At 42.6% G+C, this 24092-nt stretch overlaps 1 protein-coding gene and 1 long non-coding RNA gene across 2 annotated transcripts; one reads left to right on the top strand and one right to left on the bottom strand.

Annotated features, from left to right (window-relative positions):
- Window positions 1–2921: 2921 nt before the first annotated feature.
- Window positions 2922–11352, bottom strand: LOC139381843 (uncharacterized). The gene is made up of 2 exons (XR_011628582.1): window positions 11240–11352; window positions 2922–3485 (listed from the first exon to the last, which is right to left on the bottom strand). It is a non-coding gene; the product is annotated as an uncharacterized lncRNA (long non-coding RNA).
- On the top strand, window positions 11339–20688 carry LOC139381842 (fidgetin-like 1). The gene is given in 3 exon segments (XM_071125653.1): window positions 11339–11368; window positions 11370–11418; window positions 18526–20688. Coding segments are annotated over 3 exon segments (2037 nt in total). The 3' UTR covers window positions 20484–20688.
- Window positions 20689–24092: the final 3404 nt, after the last annotated feature.

Genomic DNA, 24092 nt, shown 5'->3' with positions numbered 1-24092 from the left:
ATCTATCTTATAGAACTCAGAGGGTTTTCTTTAATGGAAGCTTCTCTAATGTCAAACATGTAAATTGTGGTGTACCACAGGGAAGCTCTCTAGGCCCTGTACTCTTTTCTATTTTTACCAATGACCTGCCACTGGCATTAAACAAAGCATGCGTGTCCATGTATGCTGATGATTCAACCATACAGTGCCTTCGGGAAGTATTCAGACCCTTTGACTTTTTCAATATTTTGTTATGTTTTAGCCTTATTCTAAAATGAATTAGATTTAACTAAAAAAAAAAACATCCTCAGCAATCTACACACAATATCCCATAATGAGGAAGCGAAACATGTTTTTAGAAATTTTAGCAAATAAAAAAATATTAAAATAATGAAATACCTTATTTACATATGTAAGTATTCAGACCCTTTGCTATGAGACTCAAAATTTTAGCTCCGGTGCATCCTGTTTCCATTGATCCTCATTGAGATGTTTCTACAACTTGATTGGAGTCCACCTGTGGTAAATTAAATTGATTGGAAATTATTTGGAAAGGCATATAAGGTCCCACAGTTAACAGTCCATGTCAGAGCAAAACCCAAGCCATGAGGTCGAAGGAATTGTCCGTAGCGTCATACCCAAGAAGACTTGAGGCTGTAATCGCTGCCAAATGAATTTCAACAAAATACTGAGTAAAGCGTCTGAATACTTATGTAAATGTGATATTTCAGTAAATTTAAAAAAATGCTTTATCATTATGCGGTATTGTGTGTAGATTGATGAGGGGGAAAACAATTTAATCAATTTTCGAATAAGGCTGTAACGTAATAAAATGTGGATAATGTTAAGGGGTCTGAATAGTTTCCAAAGGCGCTGTATGTATATATACAATACCTGTCAAAAGTTTGGACACACCTACTCATTCAAGGGTTTTTCTTTATTTTTAGTATTTTCTACATTGTACAATAATAGGGAATATATCAAAACTATGAAAGAGCACATATGGAATCATGTAGTAACCAAAAAGGTGTTAAACAAGTCTAAATCTATTTTAGATTTTAGATTCTTCAAAGTAGCCACCCTTTGCCTTAATGACAGCGTTGCACACTCTTGGCATTCTCTCAACCACCTTCACTTGGAATGCTTTTCCAACAGTATTGAAGGAATTCCCACATATGCTGAGCACTTGTTGGCTACTTTTCGTTCATTCTGCGGTCCAACTCATCCCAAACCATCTCAATTGGGTTGAGGTCGGGTGATTGTGGAGGCCAGGTCATCTGATGCAGCACTCCATCACTCTCCTTCTTGCTCAAATAGCCCTTACTCAGCCTAGGTGTGTGTTGTGTCATTGTCCTGTTGAAAAACAAATGATAGTCCCACTAATTACAAACCAGATGCTATGGCGTATCGCTGCAGAATGCTGTGGTATACATGCTGGTTAAGTGTGCCTTGAATTCTAAATAAATCACAGACAGTGTCATCCAGGCTGTATCACATCCGACCATGATTGAGAGTCCCATATGGCAGCGCACAATTGGCCCAGCGTCGTCCAGGCTTGACCGGGGTATCATTGTAAATAAGAATTTGTTCTTAACTGGCTTGCCTAGTTAAATAAAGGGTAAATAGAATAAATAAAAACCAGCAAAGCACCCCCACACCATCACACCTCTTCCTCCATGCTTCACGGTTGGAACTACACATGCAGAGATAATCCGTTCAACCTTTTCTGCATCTCACAAAAACACAGAGGTTAGAACCAAAACTCTACAATTTGGCCTCATCAGACGAAAGAACAGATTTCCACCGGTCTAATGTCCATTGCTTGTGTTTCTTGGCCCAAGCAAGTCTCTTATTATTGGTGTCCTTTAGTAGTGGTTTCTTTGCAGCAATTAGAGCACGAAGGCCTGATTCACGCAGTCTCCTCTGAACAGTTGATGTTCAGATGTGTATGTTAATTGAACTCTGTGAAGCATTTATTTGCGCTGCAATTTCTGAGGCTGGTAACTTAAATGAACTTATCCTCTGCAGCAGAGGTAATTCTGGGTCTTCCTTTCCTGTGGCAGTCCTCATGAGAGGCAGTTTTATCATAGTGCTTGATGGTTTTTGCGACTTGTTGAAATTTTCCCCATTGACTGACCTTCTTGTCTTAAAGTAATGATGGACTGTTGTTTCTCTTTGCTTATTTGAGCTGTTCTTGCCATATTACGGACTTGGTATTTTACCAAATAGGGCTATCTTTTGTATACCACCCCTACCTTGTCAATACACAACTGATTGGCTCAAACACATTAAGGAAAGAAATTCCACAAATGAACTTTTAACAAGGCACACCTGTTAATTGAAATGCATTCCAGGTGACTACGTCATGAAGCTGGTTGAGAGAATGCCAAGAGTGTGCAAAGCTGTCATCAAGGCAAAGGATGGCTACTTTGAAGAATCTAAAATATATTTTGATTTGTTTAACACTTCTTTTTTGTTTACTACATAATTCCATATGTGTTATTTCATAGTTTTGATGCCTTCACTATTATTCTACGATGTAGAAAATAGTAAAAAATAAAGAAAAACCCTTGAATGAGTAGGTGTGTCCAAACTTTTGACTGGTACTGTATATATACTGTTTTTTTTAATTATCTTTAACTCGTCATTGTTGAAAAAGGACATGTAACCACTTCACTGTTAGTCTAAACCTGTTATTTACGAAGCATGTGACAAATAACATTGGATTGGATTTGAAACACGAACCAATTTACTGTTATTTATGATTACAATGGATTTATACGAATAAATGTGATATTTGAGGCTTTCTCTAATTGATCGTACTATGTGTACATACATAGTATTGTATTATGATTTCCGTTTGTGTGTGTGATATGGAGGTTAGCTACGTGTTTATTTCGACATTATAGAAAAATAACTTTTATAAACAATGGCAACACTCAATCAATCAAATGTATTTATAAAGCCCTTCTTACATCAGCTGATGTCACAAAGTGTTATACAGAAACCCAGCCTAAAACCCCAAACAGCAAGCAATGTAGGTGTAGAAGCACGGTGGCTAGGAAATACTCCCTAGAAAGGCCAGAACCTAGGAAGAAACCTAGAGAGGAACTATGCTATGAGGGGTGGCCTGTCCTCTTCTTGCTGTGCCGGGTGGAGATTATAACAGAACATGGCCAAGATGTTCAAATGTTCATAGATGACCAGCAGGGTCAAATAATAATTATCACAGTGGTTGTAGAAGGTGCAACACGTCAACACCTCAGGAGTAAATGTCAGTTGGCTTTTCATAGCCAATCATTCAGAGTATCTTTACAGCTCCTGCTGCCTCTAGAGAGTTGAAAACAGCAGGTCTGGGACAAGGTAGCATGTCCGGTGAAAAGGTCAGGGTTTCATAGCCACAGGCAGAACAGTTGAAACTGGAGCAGCAGCACGACCAGGTGGACTGGAGACAGCAAGGAGTCATCAGGCCAGGTAGTCCCGAGGCATGGTCCTAGGGCTCAGGTCTTCAGAGAAAAAGAGAGAGAGAAAAAGATAAAGAATTAGAGAGAGCATATTTAAATTCACAATATCTCTTTGAATATCTCTTTGTTTCTTGAGACCTAGAATTAGCATCTCTGTTTTGTCCGAGTTTAAAAGTCGAACATTTGCTGCCATCCACTTCCTTATGTCTGAAACACAGGATTCCAGGGAGGGCAATTTTCCATTCAATAAAGCTGAAATCAACAGAAATTTGATATCAACAAAACATTGACTAAAAAGGATCTATAATTCTGCAATAAAAACATACAAAACTCACTAAATCAACCAACACTGCCATGTTGATCTGAGCCTTGCTGTTAGAAAACCACATTAGTGTCGACTTCCGTCTACAGTCACTAGCTAGCTAGCTATCTTCTTCTTCTCTGATATCATGGAGGTCTGCAAACAATCGTTTAAGTGTATTTCTCCACCTACTGTGCTGGAATGTATGATCAATCATGATCTTCCCAATTCTGTACTACCATGAAAATAAAATAAAAACCAAATCAATCCCTACTAACTTCTACCACACGCTCCCCCTCCCCCCCAAAAAACCTCCCCAACACCATACCCCATTAAAACTTGATCTATATAGTGCTGAAAAACTCAACTCTTATTAGGACTGTTCAGCATATCAACAACTATTTCAACAGTAACTTCCGTTACCCCAAATTCTCTTTTGCAGTGTCCACAATAACCTTCAACCTGGCATTTCTGCTTTCCACAACCCAGGTCATATTGATAACCTTACCAATAAAAGCTATGAAGTCAACTTTATTCATTATCAAAGTGTCCTTTGACACCATACATTCATGAGTGCAAGATTTCATAACAGGCCTTGAAGCCATGCTAGGACCAGTAGAAATACCAGCACCGACATTAGGTCCACTTAGTACAGGAGGAGCAGCCATGGAAGCTCCATCTATCCATGCTGTAGTTCTCATTCCATGCTTTTCCACGCTTTTGGCCTCAATTTCTCTTCCTCCCTTAACATTTTCTTTAATTTAACCTATGGACATAGATATTGGGACTCCAGTGATTACTTCCCTGATCTCCTTCACATTCAACTTTTCCATTTTCAGAATCTTCTCTTGCTGAGCCTGGCTACCACAAAATATGAACAATCTGCCAATTCCAATGATCCGAGCTAATTTGACTTCAAAAACGTATTTCTCTACAGCATTAGTTAGTTGGATAGGGTTAAATGAGGCCTTGTGGTCTCATCGAACACCATCACCACTTTCCACTCCAACACATTATTACTCTTGCTTCCTACCTTGGCCCTCTTTATGCTGTCTTTACGAAATGCTCCACTGCTTTCTGAATCGTGGTCTCTCTTCTTATGTCTTTCCACTACTGACCATTCCGGTCTTTGACCCTTATCCTTCCGCTCCATACCATTAGAACTGACATCCATATTGTTCGCATTCCAGCACAGCTGTTGCTTCAACAACTTTTTCTCAATTTCCTCCATTTCATCTGCACTACCCTCCACCATTTCCGACTCTCCGACGTAACAACCTTCCTCCCAGTCCGCTCCTTCTCCACCAACCTGGGAATGGCCTAGCTCTTAACCAGAAGCCAAATGCAACCTTCCTGTCTGTGTGTCCTGGCAGTCCAAGGAGGAACCATTGTGAGCCTCTCTTCCAACAACAAACACTAGGTGGCGACAAAGCAACCTAGCTAGCGAGTACTAGCTAATGTATACTTGCTAGCTAGCTAGCTGCAACAGTGGTTAACATTAAGCCCTGGATCAGTGTACCGACTGGTATGTGAGTAGTGCAGTGATGCCCTGGAACAAAGCTACAGACTCAGGCGATACATGTGACCAACACACGTCTACAGGTTGCGCAACCATACCATCTGAGAAGCAAAAATACAATCTGAGATGCACATGCATTGAGGTTTGCAGGCCAGGCGATTGCCTATTATATTGACAAGATAGTAAAGTGACCGCTCTAACGATGGAAACACATGTACTCAAAGATGAAAGGCAGGCGGGAGGAGGCTATATCAGAGGGACCATTCTAGCCAATGAGAGGGCAGATAAGTGTGTGAACAACAGGCCATAGAGATGTTTTTATTTTTTCTATTTCACCTTTATTTAACCAGGTAGGCCAGTTGAGAACAAGTTCTCATTTACAACTGTGACGTGACCAAGATAAAGCAAAACAGTGTGACACAAACAACAACACTGAGTTACACAAGGAATAAACAAACGTACAGTGGGGAGAACAAGTATTTGATACACTGCCGATTTTGCAGGTTTTCCTACTTACAAAGCATGTAGAGGTCTGTAATGCTTATCATAGGTACACTTCAACTGTGAGAGACGGAATCTAAAACAAAAATCCAGAAATTCACATTGTATGATTTTTAAGTAATTATTTTGCATTTTATTGCATAGCATAAGTATTTGATCACCTACCAACCAGTAAGAATTCCGGCTCTCACAGACCAGTTAGTTTTTCTTTAAGAAGCCCGTCTGTTCTCCACTCATTACCTGTATTAACTGCACCTGTTTGAACTCGTTACCTGTATAAAAGATACCTGTCCACACACTCAATCAAACAGACTCCAACCTCTCCACAAAGGCCAAGACCAGAAGGCTGTGTAAGGACATTAGGGATAAAATTGTAGACCTGCACAAGGCTGGTATGGGCTACAGGACAATAGGCTTAGTGAGAAGCAGCTTAGTGAGAAGGCAACAACTGTTGGCGCAATTATTAGAAAATGGAAGAAGTTCAAGATGACGGTCAATCACCCTCGGTCTGGGGCTCCATGCAAGATCTCACCTCGTGGGGCATCAATGATCATGAGGAAGGTGAGGGATCAGCCCAGAACTACACGGCAGGACCTGGTCAATGACCTGAAGAGAGCTGGGACCACAGTCTCAAAGAAAACCATTAGTAACACACTACGCCGTCATGGATTAAAATCCTGCAGCGCACGCAAGGTCCCCCTGCTCAAGCCAGCGCATGTCCAGGCCCGTCTGAAGTTTGCCAATGACCATCTGGATGATCCAGAGGAGGAATGGGAGAAGGTCATGTGGTCTGATGAGACAAAAATAGAGCCTTTTGGTCTAAACTCCACTTGCTGTGTTTGGAGGAAGAAGAAGGATGAGTACAACCCCAAGAACACCATACCAACTGTGAAGCATGGAGGTGGAAACATCATTCTTTGGGGATGCTTTTCTGCAAAGGGGACAGGTAAACTGAACCGTATTGAGGGGAGGATGGATGGGGCCATATATCGCGAGATCTTGGCCAACAACCTCCTTCCATCAGTAAGAGCATTGAAGATGGGTCGTGGCTGGGTCTTCCAGCATGACAACGACCCGGAACACACAGCCAGGGCAACTAAGGAGTGGCTCCGTAAGAAGCATCTCAAGGTCCTGGAGTGGCCTAGCCAGTCTCCAGACCTGAACCCAATAGAAAATCTTTGGAGGGAGCTGAAAGTCCGTATTGCCCAGGGACAGCCCCGAAACCTGAAGGATCTGGAGAAGGTCTGTATGGAGGTTTGGGCCAAAATCCCTGCTGCAGTGTGTGCAAACCTGGTCAAGAACTACAGGAAACGTATGATCTCTGTAATTGCAAACAAAGGCTTCTGTACCAAATATTAAGTTCTGCTTTTCTGATGTATCAAATACTTATGTCATGCAATAAAATGCAAATGAATTACTTAAAAATCATACAATGTGATTTCCTGGATTTTTGTTTTAGATTCCGTCTCTCACAGTTGAAGTGTACCTTTGATAAAAATGACATACCTCTACATGCTTTGTAAGTAGGAAAACCTGCAAAATCGGCAGTGTATCAAATACTTGTTCTCCCCACTGTATAGTCAATAACACAATAGAAAAAATCTATATAGAGTGGGTGCAAATTAGGTAAGTTTAGGGAGGTAAGGCAATAAATAGGTCGTAGTGGTGAAATCATTCAAATTTAGCAATTAAACCCTGGAGTGATAGATGTGCAGAAGATGAATGTGCAAGTAGAAATACTGGGGTGCAATGGAGCAACAAAAAAAACAATATGGGGATGAGGTAGTTGGATGGGCTATTTACAGATGAGCTATGTACAGTTGCAGTGATCTGTGAGCTGCTCTGACAGCTAATGCTTAAAGTTAGTGAGGGAGATATGAGTCTCCAGCTTCAGTGATTTTTGCAATTAGTTCCAGTCATTGGCAGCAGAGAACTGGAAGGAAAGGCGGCCAAATGATGAATAGGCTTTGGGGGTGACCAGTGAGATATACCTGCTGGAGCGCGTGCTACGGGTGGGTGCTGCTATGGTGACCAGTGAACTGAGATAAGGCGGGGCTTTACCGAGCAAAGACTTATAGATGACCTGGAGCCAGTGGGTTAGGCAAAGAATATGAAGCAAGGGCCAGCCAACGAGAGCATACAGGTCACAGTGGTGGGCTTTGGTGACAAAACAGATGGCACTGTGATAGACTGCATCCAATTTCCTGATTAGAGTGTTGGAGTTTTTTTTATAAATGACATCGCCGAAGTCAAGGATCGGTAGGATAGTCCGTTTTATGAGGGTATGTTTGGCAGCATGAGTGAAGGATGCTTTGTTTTTCGAAATAGGAAGCCAATTCAAAATTTAATTTTAGATTGGAGATGCTTAATGTGAGTCTGGAAGGAGAGTTTGCAGTCTAACCAGACACCTAGGTATTTGTAGTTGTCCACATATTCTAAGTCAGAACCGTCCAGAGTAGTGATGCTGGACGGGCGGGCAGGTGCGGGCAGCGATCGGTTGAAGAGCATGTATTTAGTTTTCCTTGCATTTAAGAGCAGTTGGAGGCCCCGGAAGGAGAGTTGTATGGCATTGAAGCTCGTCTGGAGGTTTGTTAAGAACCTCTACTGACTCCCCATCCCGCATGCGGGAGCGTAATCATCGCCTGAAACGAATTAGCATAACGCAACGGACATAAATATCCCTAGAAAATATTCCTAATTAAATATATTGAGACACGGCTTAGCCTTTTGTCAATCACCCTGTCATCTCAGATTTTCAAAATATTCTTTACAGCCAAAGCTAGACAAGCATTTGTGTAAGTTTATCGATAGCCTAGCATAGCATTTTGTCCAGCTAGCAGCAGGTAACTTGGTCACGGAAATCAGAAAAGCAATCAAATTAAATTGTTTACCTTTGATGAGCTTCGAATGTTTTCACTCACGAGACTCCCAGGTAGATAGCCAAAGTTCATTTTTTCCCGAAAGATTATTTTTGTAGGTGAAATAGATCCGTTTGTTCTTCACGTTTGGCTGAGAAATTGCCCGGAAATTGCAGTCACGAAAACAGCTAAAAAGATTCCAAATTAGCTCCATAATATCGACAGAAACATGGCAAACGTTGTTTATAATCAATCCTTAAGGTGTTTTTCTAATATCTATTCGATAATATATCCGTCGGGACAATTTGTTTTTCAGTAGGACCGATTGGAGTAATGGCTACCTCTGTATTTTACGCGAGTCACTCTGGGAGTCATCAGGTGACCACTTACGCAATGTAGCCAGCCGCCTATGGATATTCTTCAACATAAATGCGTAAAACTACGTCACAATGCTGTAGACACCTTGGGGAATACGTAGAAAGCGTAAGCTGGTTGATGGCACATTCACAGCTCAATAGGGACTCATTGGAACGCAGCGCTTTCAAAATATGGGGCACTTCCGGATTTGATTTTTCTCAGGCTTTCGCCTGCAACATCAGTTCTGTTATACTCACAGACAATATCTTTACAGTTTTGGAAACGTTAGAGTGTTGTCTATCCAAAGCTGTCAATTATATGCATATTCTAGCATCTTGTCCTGACGAAAAACGGGAACGTTTTTTTTCCAAAAATGAAAATACTGCCCCTAGAGTCGCAACAGGTTTAACACAGTGTCCAAAGAAGGGCCAGAAGTATACATAATGGTGTCGTCTGCGTAGAGGTGGATCAGAGAATAATCAGCAGCAACAGCGACATCATTGATGTTTACAGAGAAAAGAGTCGGCCCGAGAATTGAACCCTGTGGCACCCCCGTAGAGACTGCCAGAGGTCCGGACAACAGACCCTCCAATTTGACACACTGAACTCTGTCTGAGAAGTAGTTGGTGAACCAGGCGAGGCAGTCATTTGAGAAACCAAGGCTGTTGAGTCTGCCGATAAGAATGTGGTGATTGACAGAGTCGAAAGCCTTGGCCAGATCAATGAATACGGCTGCACAGTATTGTCTTTTATCGATGGCAGATATGATATCGTTTAAGACCTTGAGCGTGGCTGAGGTGCACCCATGACCAGCTCGGTAACCAGATTGCATAGCAAGGTATGCTGGGATTCGAAATGGTTGGTGATCTGTTTGTTAACTTGGCTTTCGGAGACCATAGAAAGACAGGGTAGGATAGATATAGGTCTGTAACAGTTTGGGTCTAGAGTGTCTCCCCCTTTGAAGAGGAAGATGACCGCGGCAGCTTTCCAATCTTTGGGGATCTCAGACAATACAAAAGAGAGGTTGAACTGGCTAGTAATAGGGGTTGCAACAATTGTGGTGGATAATTTTAGAAAGAGAGGGTCCAGATTGGTTTGCTGATTTGTAGGGGTCCAGATTTTGCAACTCTTTCAGAACATCAGATAGAGGACTCATCTTTGTATCTGTGCCATTATAGCATCTGTGACAGCATTGAGGCTATCTCGATATAAAAATAGTCCATTTTGTTATTCTTGAATTGGCTGATAGCTCCCAACTCATAGGAATCCCCACCCAGTTGACTACTTTAAAATAGTGGAAGCCCTCAATGGCAATGTCCATGCTAAAATGTGTTTTATAAACTGGGTGGGTCGAGCCCTGAATGCTGATTGTCAGACAGCCGTGTACCATGGGTATGACAAAACATTTCCTTTCACTGCTCTAATTACATTGGTAACCAGTTTATAATAGCAATAAGGCACTTCAGGGGTTTGTGATATATGGCCAATATATCATGGCTAGGGGCTGTGTCCAGGCACCCCGCATTGCATTGTGAATAAGAACAGCCCTTAGCCATTGTATATTGGCCATGTACCACACCTCCTCTGGCCTTATTGCTTAAGGGTGCATTCGTAAATTCCCTCTGGCTATCTACTCCGATTTCTGAGCACTCTAATCTGAGTGTGCCAGAGCACAGAATAACTGATGAGTTGAACATGGCTGGTGTCAGTAAACATCAGCAAAGAGGCATAATTAAATGGTTGCCGGCAGCACAGTTACAATCACCAACACTCTGGATGACATGAAAACAGCCTAACCAGCTCTGCTAGGGCAAGTAAAATGGTCAGAGTGAGGTGTTCTCTCATTTATGTCTGGATGTAGCTAACAAGCTAGCTAACTTTAGCCAGTTAGCTTGGGTGCTTGACTGCAGTTGTGATGTCAGAACACTCGGATCAACGCTTCTCCTCAGCCAGAGCGTCCAGTGTGCACCCTGAACGCTCAGAGCAAAAACGCTCTGAATTTACACACGGACAATCTGATAATTATCTGAATTTACGCCCTCTGGCACTCCACATTGAAATATCTTTGATGAGTCCTCTATATGTTGCTATGACAACAGGCTATAAAGTCGTTTTTTTCTCCAAAGTTGCCAAAATGCCTCGTGCGTCCACTTATATCAGTGCATTCGTAACAACCTAACCATTACGAAACTTATATTCGAACAAATAATCTTCACGTAGCAATATCTTTTATTGTTGACCAAATTCGACACTCATTTACCTCCATACAACATTTCGTCACTTCGTGGGCGGAGTAAAACCTCTCGCTTCTCTTCTTCCTATGGACGGAAAGCATTTCTTGTACCAGCTGGGCCTGTGAATGGGATATAACCACTTTTCCATGGTGCAAAAAAGTTATTCACTATTTTTCCAGCTACAACTGTTTGTTACGTATCTGTGGTAAGTCGAGATCTGTCTAACACGCCCGTTAAATTTGTAAATGAGCTAGCTAAGCCAACTAGCTAGCTAGAAGATACCGAACCTACCGCGCTTGTTTACGACGTGCACTGGGTCGGAACGCAATCATGGTCACATTACATTAAGACACCGTGGATCCGACGCGTACCTCAATGCAGGGATGGGAAATGCCACTTTACTCCAAATGTTATCTTTATCCACACTGCTCCATCGAGAAGATTGAAATACTGCTAGCCACTATGTGAACATAATAAGCAGTTATGTTTTGATAAAGCTGTCCATTTGCCTAGCCTGGTCGCCTGCAAAATGTACCCGCTAAATGTACAGTTCATCTTGTTTCAGTCGCGCTGCACCTCGATATCCAGCCAGGTGTTACGAAAATATGCTCGGAGCGAGTAAAAAAATAAAACTAAAGACAACCTTGAACACAAATGACAACAGAAATTTAGGGGACCCGTGACGCCGAGGCTAGTGGGTAAATATTTTCCAAAAACATTATCTTCCACTTTCGGACGTTATATTCATAATCCCAACTGGAGTTCGGAAATGTGCCATATGGCTAAAATGTGAAGTTAGCTACTTGACATGACACATTGAATAAGTGAAGTTATGTGACGATCTCTTCAACACCAACTGGACTCGGGGGTAGATCCAGGACACTCAGATTAGTATGATATGTTATGTTTGGTATATTTACAGTCAGTTAATAGACACAACGTCTGCGCTCCGCACGCCTTGGGGTGGAAATATCCCATTATCACAGCAAAAACGTTAACTTTTTCAAACACAATTTTCTTGTTCTGTGCTGTTTTGGAAATTTCATTGCCTAATATAGACAGAAACATGTCTGTTCCATGAAATATATAATCAAATATTTTATTTTCACCGCATGATTGTTGATGACATGTTCCGATGAAGGGAATTAAATAGTCTAATAATGCGCTCAACTCAGACAGCGGTTACTGTAGCTGTCTGTAGCTGCTGGCAAAGTAATTCAAAGCCTATATTTTGTCACTCAGGATGTAACCTTCCAGTGCTACTGGATTGTAATGTTACTAAAACAAAATCAGACAACCCCATAGTAAAATTTGACATATTTACCTAGTCGGCTTGTGTGTGCTATGCGAGATAAATATTCCTCTTGAGACGCATTTAATGCTAGAGCCAAAGGAAAGAAACGTGTTCAAGCAGTCAATGCACAACTATTCTTAATGCAAACAGCAGGAGAACACGTTTGAAAGAACTTTTGGCATTTGTTGTTTTTTTTTAAAAGAGGAGGATCCCAGTTTTACATTGCCACCACGTTTATTTCTATACTCGTTCAATTGTGGCATTCAATAATGGTTTACGGTGGCAGCGGACTCTATGTTGCATTCCACCCAGAGAGGAAGTCTGTTTTGTGTAGTGTATATCCACTGGGGGCTTGGGGAGCCAAAGTAGTTTACCATTCAAGAGGGGCTGATGAGGCACTCTTTGACTCTAGCTAGCAAAGGCGTTTGAACTTCCGGATCTGGTATTATATGCCTGTTTACAAATGCTAGTTGCATGCCAGGCTAGTCTGGTGTTCTATGCTTAATGATACTACCTTTTAGCCATAGAAGCAAACATGTCTCTAATTTGAAATGCATTTTCTAGAGCTTGTATTGCTATTACTACTCAAGACGAGAGGGGGGAGAGAAAATGGCAAGTAAATCCACTGAACACTTGGAGGGGATGAGTACATTTCTCTTGTCCAACCTCAGCGAAGCAGTGACGCTGAAAGACATTTTCAATACTTTCGGATGTCGGTTGCCAGATTTGACGACTTGCTTCAGCAGCTTGCCCCATACATCTCACACGAGAGAACTCACAGCTTGTGCTGCAGAAAGGCTGTCTGTGACCCTAGCGAGTGGCAGAACACAGAAAAGTATTGCAGAGAGTTAAAATGTATAACTTGGGAATCTCAACCGTTTGCGCCATCGTCATGGAAGTGTGCCACGCTATCTGGCATGTCCTGAAGGTAGATTTAGTTGCTTATCCCTCTATGGCACAATGGGCAGAAATCGCCAGAGATTCGGGGGGTTGCCGGAATTATCCGTTTTGTGCATGAGCTGTCGACAGAAAACATCTTCAGATCCGAGATCCGGCAAGTTCGGGCAGCAATTACGACAACTAAAAGGGATTTTTATCAATGGTCCTGATGGCAGTCTGCGATGCAAGGTACCGACCATATCCAGGTAAGATGCTCTAAATACATGTGACTATATACATATTATGTGAAAATTATACCAATATAAACACTGTAATGCTATGCTTCACATAAAAGTGATCTGGCATCCCAATAAGAGGATAGGTCCTATGTCCAAAGTGTAGGCTACACAGTTATGACAGTACACATTTAATAACTTTCATGGTCCTTTTCAATACTAATGGTAACTCTTTTATTCAAAGGTTCTTCTGGCCTTGATGACGCCAAGAAGATCTACAACTACTGCCGCTCAAGAGCCAGAAGACGCAATAGACATGTGCAACAACACAAAGGACTACATCCTCACACCAGCTGGTCAAGTGTCTTTCCAGGATGCTGCTTTCACACATGGCACCCTACAGTAAATGTTGGAGTGTGGTTTGGAAAACATGTCCACACGTACAGTACCAGTCAAAAGTTTGGACACACTTAATTATTCAAGGGTTTTTCTTTATTTTTACTATTTTCTACATTGTAGAATAATAGTGAAGACATCGAAACTATGAAATAATACATGGAAACATTAAGTAACCAAAATATATTTTATTCTTCAAAGTAGCCACCCTTTGGTTTGATGACAGCTTTGTACACTCTTGGCATTCTCTCAACCAGCTTCACCTGGAATGCTTTTCTAACAGTCTTGAAGGAGTTCCCACATACGCTGAGCACTTGTTGGCTGCTTTTCCTTCACTCTGCGGTCCAACTCATCCCAAACCATCTCAATTGGGTTGAGGTCGGGGGATTGTGGAGGCCAGGTCATCTGATGCAGCACTCCATCACTCTCCTTCTTGGTCATATAGCCCTTACACAGCCTGGAGGTCTGTTGGGTCATTGTCCTGTTGAAAAACAAATGATAGTCCCACTAAGCGCAAACCAGATCGGATGCTGTATCTCCGGGATGGTGTATCGCTGCAGAATGCTGTGGTATCCATGCTGGTTAAGTGTGCCTTTTAATTCTAAATAAATCACAGACGGTATCACCAGCAAAGCACCATCACACCTCCTCCATGCTTCACTGTGGGAACCACACATGCGGAGATCATATGTTCACCTGCTCTGCGTCTCACAAAGACACTGGTTGGAACCAAAAATCTCACATTTGGACTCATCAGACCAAATGACAGATTTCCACCGGTGTAATGTCCATTGCTTGTGTTTCCTGGCCCAAGCAAGTCTCTTCTTCTTATTGGTGTCCTTTTAGTAGTGGTTTCTTTGCAGCAATTTCACCATGAAGGCCTGATTCACACAGTTGATGATGAGTTGTGTATGTTACTTGAACCCTGTGAAGCATTTATCTGGGATGCAGTTAACTCTAATGAACTTATCCTCAGCTGCAGAGGTAACTCTGAGTCTTCCTTTCCTGTGGCAGTCCTCATGAGAGCCAGTTTCATCATAGCGCTTGATAGTTTTTGTGACTGTACTTGACGAAACTTTAAAAGTTCTTGAAATTTTCCACATTAACTGACCTTCAAGTCTTGAAGTAATGATGGACTGTTGTTTCTCTTTGCTTATTTGAGCTGTTCTTGCCATAATATAGACTTGGTCTTTAACCAAATAGGGTTGTCTTCTGTATACCACCCCTTTGTGACAGAACTGATTGGCTCAAATGCATTAAGTTCCACAAATTAACTTAACAAGGCACACCTGTTAATTAAAATGTGTTCCGGGTGACTACCTCATGAAGCTGGTTAAGAGAATACCAAGAAAGTTTTTCATATTTTTTGGGTGACAAGACCCTCAAGACATTTACCATTAACTTGGGTTGTGTCGTGGCCTTTCAATGAGATCTTTCCTGCTATGTTAAATGGGTGAGAATGGCTGTCCAGCTGTAGACAGTAAGGCTAGACCCCCAAGCCCTCATCTACATAGCTCATGTACAAAGCAGTACAATTTTACTGAGTGACTTGATTCAAACACAAGTACAAATAACCAGACAAATACTTTTTTAGATATTTACTTACTATCACCAGAGAAAAAATAGTGCAATGTAATACACTGGGGGTGTATTACATTGTGTGAATAAGAAAAATAAAGCACACAACAGTTTTTGCGGTGAGACAAATGGGAGATGTTGACCAGCAGTAATAGACACCATCCATGGTACAATGTTTCTTAGCCTCAGTGCAGTGGGCTAGCTTTTTCAAACTGCCTGTGTATATTGGTTCCTAATTTCCCTAAAACGTTGCATATCACAGGGGCTATTCAATGCTAATGCAGTACGCCACAGGATGTTTTTGTGCTTGTCAAGGGCAGTCAGGTCTGGAGTGAACCAAGGGCTATATCTGTTCCTGGTTCTACATTTTTGAACGGGGCATGCTTATTTAAAATGGTGTGGAAGCCACTTTTGACTCAAGACATTTCAGCTTTTCATTTAATTAGTAAAAATTTGAAAAACATAATTCCACTTTGACATTGTGGTATTTTGTGTAGGCCAGTGACAAATACAAATCTAAATTTAATCAATTTTAAATTCAGGCTGTAACGCAACAAAATGTGGAAAAATTCAATGGGTGTGAATACTTTCTGAAAGCACTGTACATTGTAATAGAACATTTTAAGTTCCTCGGCGTACACATCATGGACCAACTGAAATGGTCCACCCACACAGACAGTGTTGTGAATAGGGCGCAACAGTGGCTCTTCAACCTCAGGAGGCTGAAGAAATATGGCTTGTCACCTATAACCCTTACAAACTTTTACAGATGCACAATTGAGAGCATCCTGTCGGGCTACATCACCGCATGGTATGGCAACTGCACTGCCCCAAACCGCATGGCTCTCCAGGGGGTGGTGCGGTCTGCACAACGCATCACCGGGGGAAAACTACATGCCCTCCAGGACACCCTCAGGATGTCACAGGAAGGCCAAAAAGATCATCAAGGACAACAACCACCTGAACCACTGCCTGTTCACCCCACTACCATCCAGAAAGTGAGGACAGTACAGGTGCATCAAAGCTGGGACCGAGAGACTGAAAAATAGCTTATCTCTCAAGGCCATCACTAACACAGAGAGGCTGCTGAAATCAGACTTAAAATCATTGGCCGCTAATAAATGGATCCCTTGTCACTTTAATAATGCTTACATATCTTGCATTACTCATATATGTATATACTGTGTTTTATACCATCTATTGCATTTTCCCTATGCCGCTCTGTCATTTCTCATCCATATATTTATATGTATATATTCTTATTCCATTTCTTTACTTAGATTTGTGTGTATTAGGTAGTTGTTGTGGAATTGTTAGATTACATGTTAGATATTGCTGCACTGTCGGAACTAGAAGCATAAGCATTCCACTACCCTCGCAATAACATCTGCTAACCTAGTGTATGTGACCAATAAAATTTCATTTGAAACAAAAAGCTATTACATTTTTGGGCTGAAAAGTATTTAATAATAACGTATTTATGTATGTTTTTTTTAATAATTAATAATAAAAATTAGGATGTTGTGTCCAATGGGGTAAATGCAGATGGATAAACTATGCTTCAGCAGTTGGTTACAGGTGATAATGCCTATTGCTCATAGCACATCTGAAAATATAGACCATGCATAAGCTTGAATATGTTAAAATATTTTTAAGTGTTTACTAGTAAATTATTGTGCCCATTTCAGGAGGTGCAAATTATATTTTAGATGGTGCCAGCATCATTTTATTTTCATTAATTTTGGAACATAATGTATTTTTAAAAAGTCACCAGAACTAAGCTACTCAGTCCTACATAAAAATTATCCTGGTGAGGAGCCTGAACCCTCTAAGCAAGGGGACTGGAATTGGTCAAACTTGCAGTTTAATATATGTACAAAATGATCCTCTTTTGCTAAAAGCATGACTTTCTTACTTGAAAGGGGGAGGTTAACTTGGCCCCAAACAATCGATCTGAGATCGACTTAAGTTTCAGCCATGTTTTTTTTGTTGTTGCTTTAACCCCTATATCTTACCTGTGATGGAATGTTTTCCACACGCATAGCTATGTGTAGCCTAGTTGAACACCAGGTTCCCACAATGTCCCACTCTGCTACGCTGAATAACCTGAAGTCACAGGGCTCTTCTCACAGGTTCTATTTCCCTACCTGGGAGCATTGTGAACTGTAGGTCGAGATTTGTACATTGAACAACACAGCAGCTTTTTGGTATGTTTTGTGATTTCTGTATAAATCAAAATCGATGACAAAGATGGCTCTTTTACAATGTGGGTCAATGGGAAATAATGTTAGTTTTCCCCAATTTTGTTGAGGGGAATTCGGTCTGATGGCGTATGTATTTATTTGTGGATGTCAATCATAGATTTCGTATGATATGTTACTACAAATTACAATTCATACAATATGTTACGAAGTCCAATTTGTTGTAGCCAATATTAGCTAGGTGGTTTGCTGGCTAATGCTAACGTTAGCTAGGTGGATAATGTTAGCTAGGTTAGGGGTTAAGGTTAGGCATTTGGTTAAGGCTCGGGGGAGGGTTAACTAACATGCTAGTAGTTTTAAAGTAGCTGAAAAGTAATAAGTTGCTAAAGTTGTCTGCGATGAGATTCGAACGGGCAACCTTTGGGTTGCAAAGACATTAGCATTATATGCCCACCCTGACCAACCACCCTCTTTCGTTTTTGCCTTAAGTAACCTTCTGTCTTAATGTAACCATACCAAACGTAACATATCATACACATTTGAGTGTCCCAGATTTACTATGTTAAGTCTAGTCTATGAGACCAGGCTGTCAACACAACTTACTGAGGGTCATGGAATTTATAAAATGACTGTCTTCTCTCTCTGTGTGTGTGTGTGTGTTATTGTTTGCCTGGCTGCTTCTTGGATCATGCATTTTTAATGAGTCCTGTCCCTCATTTCTCAAACAGGTTGGAGCACGCCAGGCATGAGTGGTGCACACCTAGGCGAGTGGCAGAGGAGGTCCTTTGACATTTCATCTGGCACCTGCGCACCTGAGCAGACGGCAGACGCCTATCGGGCGCACATCCTCGCCATTCAATATGCATGGGCGAGCTCCCAGCTCTCTCAGGCCGGCACGGCCAGCCTGCTCAGGACTTACTCTGAACGCTATGCCGCAGTGCTGGACTCGGACGACCCTCGCACGGGGCTTAACAACTATGCAGAGAGTGCACTGCACCTGGCCCGCAGTCAGAGGAACCACAGCGACAAATGGGAGTCGTCCCTGACAACTGTGAATGTGCTGGAGCTGCCGTGCGTGCAGAAGATGATTCAGGCTGGGACAGGGGGTGGAAAGTCCCTGGTGGCACCTGCAGATGTTAACGTCACTGTTGGACAAGAGAGCAGAGGCAGCTCCCTGCCTGTTGTTTCCTCCACTGGACTCAGAGCTGCAGAGCCTCCATTCAAACCCCTGGGACCCACATCATGGCCCAAGGCTGCGGGCAACAGCACTTTCAGCAATTTACAGAGTATTACTGCAGAGAGACCAAGAGGCCCTGAGGGATTCCCCAGCCACCACAATTCCTCTGCTGGCCCCTCAGGAAGTGCTCAGTCTCTGTTTGGCCAGCACGCCTCAGCTCCACCACATCCAAACCCAGGCCCTGAAGCGAACCAATCTGTCTTCTTCAACTCTAACCCCTCCAAGAGGAAGACATTCTATAACTCCTGTGGAGAGAGTGGCAGAGTGGCATCTAGAGGGCAAGACCCACGTGGTGGTGGCACTAACTTCAAAACTGCAAGGGAGCAGTTTATTGTTGATCAGCAGAAAAAGCACTCCAACCAGCCCCAGAGAGCTCAGCAGCCCCCTGGGATGGTGGTTGCCATGGGGAATGCCACAAAGAAGTCACTGGGGGCCAACAGGCCACGGGGGACATTTTCCAAATTTGTGTCCCCAATGCCAAGGCAAGAGGACAAGGAGGGTGGGGTCGGGAGCAACAATGCCCAGGAGACTCAGCCAGTAGACGAGCGTCTGAAAAACTTTGAGCCAAAGATCATCGAGTTGATCATGAGTGAAATTATGGACCACGGGCCGCCCGTAGCCTGGGATGACATTGCTGGCCTGGAGTTTGCCAAAGCCACCATCAAGGAGATTGTTGTGTGGCCTATGCTCCGGCCTGACATCTTCACTGGCCTCCGTGGTCCACCCAAAGGCATCCTCCTATTTGGGCCCCCGGGGACAGGAAAAACTCTGATTGGGAAATGCATTGCTTGCCAGTCAGGCGCCACCTTCTTCAGCATCAGCGCCTCATCTCTCACCTCAAAGTGGGTGGGGGAGGGAGAGAAAATGGTGAGAGCACTCTTCGCCATTGCCCGCTGCCACCAGCCAGCAGTCATCTTCATCGACGAGATAGACTCTCTGCTGTCCCAGCGTACAGACGGGGAGCACGAGTCATCCCGGCGGATAAAGACTGAGTTCCTGGTTCAGTTGGACGGGGCGGCCACCTCAGCCGACGACCGCATCCTGGTGGTGGGGGCCACCAACCGCCCTCAGGAGATAGACGAGGCGGCTCGGCGCCGCCTTTCCAAACGCCTCTACATCCCCCTTCCCGAGGCAGCCGCAAGACGGCAGATAGTCTCTAACCTCATGGCCTGCGAGAAAAGCCAGATGGAAGAGGAAGAGCTGGAGAACGTGGTCACGGGGACGGAGGGCTTTTCCGGGGCCGATATGACAGGACTGTGCCGGGAGGCAGCGCTGGGCCCCATCCGGAGCATCCAGCTCAGTGACATTGCCACCATCACCCCCGACCAGGTGCGGCCCATCCTCCACTGTGACTTCCAGGAGGCCCTGAGGATCGTGAGGCCCAGCGTCTCAGCCAAAGACCTGGAGCTCTATGAGGAGTGGAACAATACCTTTGGTTGTGGTCGTTGATCAGGGAAGCAGTATGGACTCACGTTACACATATTAGCCTATATTTGCCATTTAATGCTGTTGGGGATATATTTAGTTAATGTTGAGTAAATAAAATTGCATTTTAGATTTCCCACAACAGACTCCACCATAAAATGAGACTATTTTAATAATATGTCTCAATGTTAACTTGATTTTTCATTTACTAATCCATGGCACAATGTTTATTTCCAAATATAGGCTATTTGTTTTTCTACACTGTTGAGTCACTAAATAAGATGTTGGTGTAAGTAATATGTTCCTAATAAATTTGCTAAATGTTTTCTATTGCGTTGCACAGCAAACAGGTTTTCCTTTGTAACACAGAGAGGAAATGTGACTGTTTTTCTGAAGACGGATTACGGGAAATATTCCCTATTCACTCCATTAGCTAGCTAGCTAGCTAGCTACCTGTTTATCCAAAGCAGATGAAATCAGGCCTACATCAGCTTTCAGTTTCTTGTCATCATCAATGTTTGTTAAATGAGGTCTAGTGTCTCCCTGTCACTTGCATATCTTCATCCCTTACAGTTTACATTCGACCGTGATCTGGCAAAGTTACTCCACCTCAAAAATTCCATTTGGCGAAAGCAGACCTGCCAACACGCACGCATTTTGCGTACCAACTACGCAATTCTCTGTCCACGTATGCAGGTACGAGATCCGATTTAAAAGTATGCAGAAATGAATAGGGCCTGATTTATTTATTTTTGTAATTTTATTTACATTTTATTTATTTTTTAAATACATCCACTGAGTAAATCTAACATCCTGATTCTCGAGCGGCAACACACAGACGTGTATGGAGTTTGAGTCAATGGACATGGAGATTAAAACATCATTATTCGATGTAGCTACCCCGTGTCTGCCCCTCCTGTTTGTTATGATGCTGAGTTTGCCGACGTCAGCTGTAGGTAAATACATGGAGAAATCCCTTTTTGACTCCGTGTGTTGTGGAAAGGTAAACACTAATTGTTTCAAGCGAACATAAGATGAACATTCAATGGGCTCTAAAGTACCAGCAGTTCACTCGCATTTGCCAGTGAAGGAAATTGAAATGCAAATACGAAAAATAGCTTCATTTGTGCGAGTGTGATATACATTTAATTCTGCGTCCCATTAGTTGTATTTTCCACGTAACATTACGAGGATCACACAACCTGGTAGACTAACTGTAATTATGATCCACGTCACAAAAAGCATTACAAAAGTATAATAAATGTAAAAAAAGATATATAAATATATTGGCATTAAATGGAGTCGGGAGTTTAGAAGACTGCGTGATGAATGAATGAGTGTCCGGTATTAGCTATAGAGGCTATGCTTCTAAAATGCCTTTGCACTAGATTTTAGATTTTGACAATTTCGAAAATCTGAATTGATGTATGCGCTGCAAAGAAATACAATAGGCACCTCTACGTCTACCGAAAAGCGTTCAGATTCCCTTTGCGGTAACCAGTCTGCGCTCTGTGTCGATGCGATCATTTGTTTTTATTTTTATGTTTTCTAAATGATTTAGCTTTTAGTGTTGATTAGGAACGTGTCTAAAAAACTGTGAGCTGGCCCTAGTGATTAGCCCTGTTTGTAAGGTCACAAGCATTCCTCTGATTTAGGGACTAAACTTGGGGGCCAAGGCAAGCTGGATCTGAAGACCTTCTATGCAGATGTCAGAAAAATAAATGTATTTTGCAGTAGACTACATGTTGCTGAAATTTACATTTGGAGATGTGCTCCTTCAGCATGCAGTGGTCGCTGACATTGCCAAAAGGCAGACTGACAAGTCCTCATCCCTCAACTTTTTCATGGCATGCTTTCCCTTCATTATTCCTGAGGGAGCCTCTCTTGATCTGGTGGAAGAGGAGTTTAGACTCTTATCAGGCAACAACCTTTGAGCAGAGTCTGGTCAACATGCGCACGGATCAGGCCTAGAGAGAAATCGCCACAATGAAAAGGGAGGGGCAGCCTTGTCTACTCCCACCTTTCGGCTGTGATGCTGGGGATATTGGTCATATTCCACAGCAATGCAGACTGCGATCGAATATTCAGTCTCGTTTCCAAGAACAAAACCCAGTACAGACATGCCGAGTGCCCTCGTTACCGACGGTTTCAACGATTGCCAAAGGAACTGTTTGCCACAGAGAAGTCTACCCTGATGCCCTGCTGCGTAAGGCTAAATCTGCTAGCTACCAGGCAAATCTGTCTAGGAAATGATTTCCTGAACATTGGAAGGGCTCCAGAAGATTTGTTCTCACCCACTGTTTCCTATCATAGCCTTTTCAGTTTTATTATGGATAACATGTTTATTTCATACTGATGCTCTTCAAACATTTGTTCTTATCATATCAGAGTTTTTTTTAAAATGTTTTATCGTGGATGCGACGTTTGTACATTTTGTACCTAAACAAATAACTTATTTGTTTAGTAAAATTAAACATCTCCAAGAATAAAGGCCCTTTGTGTCTTCTTTCTAATTATGTCTTGTTAGTAACTTTGTGTAAATGGAATGCTGTCAAGAATACTTGATTTGGTACAATTCTATAATTGCGATCAGACCATCAAACAGCATGCGCACGAGCTTGCAGGGGAAAGAACCCCAATTCAGCGCATGCCATGCAGGTGAGTTGTATCTCCAATTTTCTGCTTGCGTCTGGTACTCTAAAAAGTTGGACAGGGTTGGCAGGTCTGCAAAAGGCACACGCATACTCAGACAAACTAGCTCTCGTTCAGGCAAATAAGTGCATTCAGGCTATCCAGAAGGCCAAAGTTAGTTACTTTAAAGCGCAGTTCTCTCTGTGGATCCAATCCCAAGAAGTTCTGGAAAATGGTTACAGACCTGGAGAATAAACCCTCCTCACAGCTGCTCATGTCCCTTAATGTTGATGATGTGGTTGTTACTGACAAGGAGCACATGGCTGAGCTCTTTAATCACCACTTCATTAAGTCAGGATTCCTATTTGACATAGCCATGCCTCCTTGCCCGTCTAACATCTCATCTCCCACCCCTTCTAATGCGACAAGCCCCGATGCTCCTCCCTCTTTTCCCCCTGCCCCATTACAAAGTTTCTCCCTGCAGGCTGTCACTGAGTCCAAGGTGCTAAAGGAGCTCCTTAAACTTGACCCCCCAAAAACATCTGGATCAGATGGTTTAGACCCTTTCTTCTTTAAGGTTGCTGCCCCTATCATCACCAAGCCTATCTCCTGACCTTTTTTAACCTGTCTTTCCTCTCTGGGGAGGTTCCTATTGCTTGGAAGGCAGCCACGGTGCATCCTTTATTTAAGGGGGAGATCAAGCTGATCCTAACTGTTATAGGCCAATTTCTATTTTGCCCTGTTTATCAAAAGTTTTGGAAAAACATGTCAATAATCAACTGACTGGCTTTCTTCATGTTTAGTATTCTCTCTGGTATGCAATTTGGTTTCAGCTCAGGTTATGGATGTGTCACTGCATCGTTAAAGGTCCTAAATTATGCCACTATTGCCTTTTATTCTCAGCAATATTGTGCTTCTATTGTTATTGGCCAGTCTAATGCTTTTTGATACGGTAGACAATACCATTCTTGTGGGCCGGCTAAGGAGTATTGGTGTCTGAGG

The sequence above is a fragment of the Oncorhynchus clarkii genome, chromosome 23 (genome assembly GCF_045791955.1).
Source record: "Oncorhynchus clarkii lewisi isolate Uvic-CL-2024 chromosome 23, UVic_Ocla_1.0, whole genome shotgun sequence".
NCBI classification, from domain to species: Eukaryota; Metazoa; Chordata; class Actinopteri; order Salmoniformes; family Salmonidae; genus Oncorhynchus; species Oncorhynchus clarkii.
This window is presented reverse-complemented; position numbering and strand designations above follow the sequence as displayed.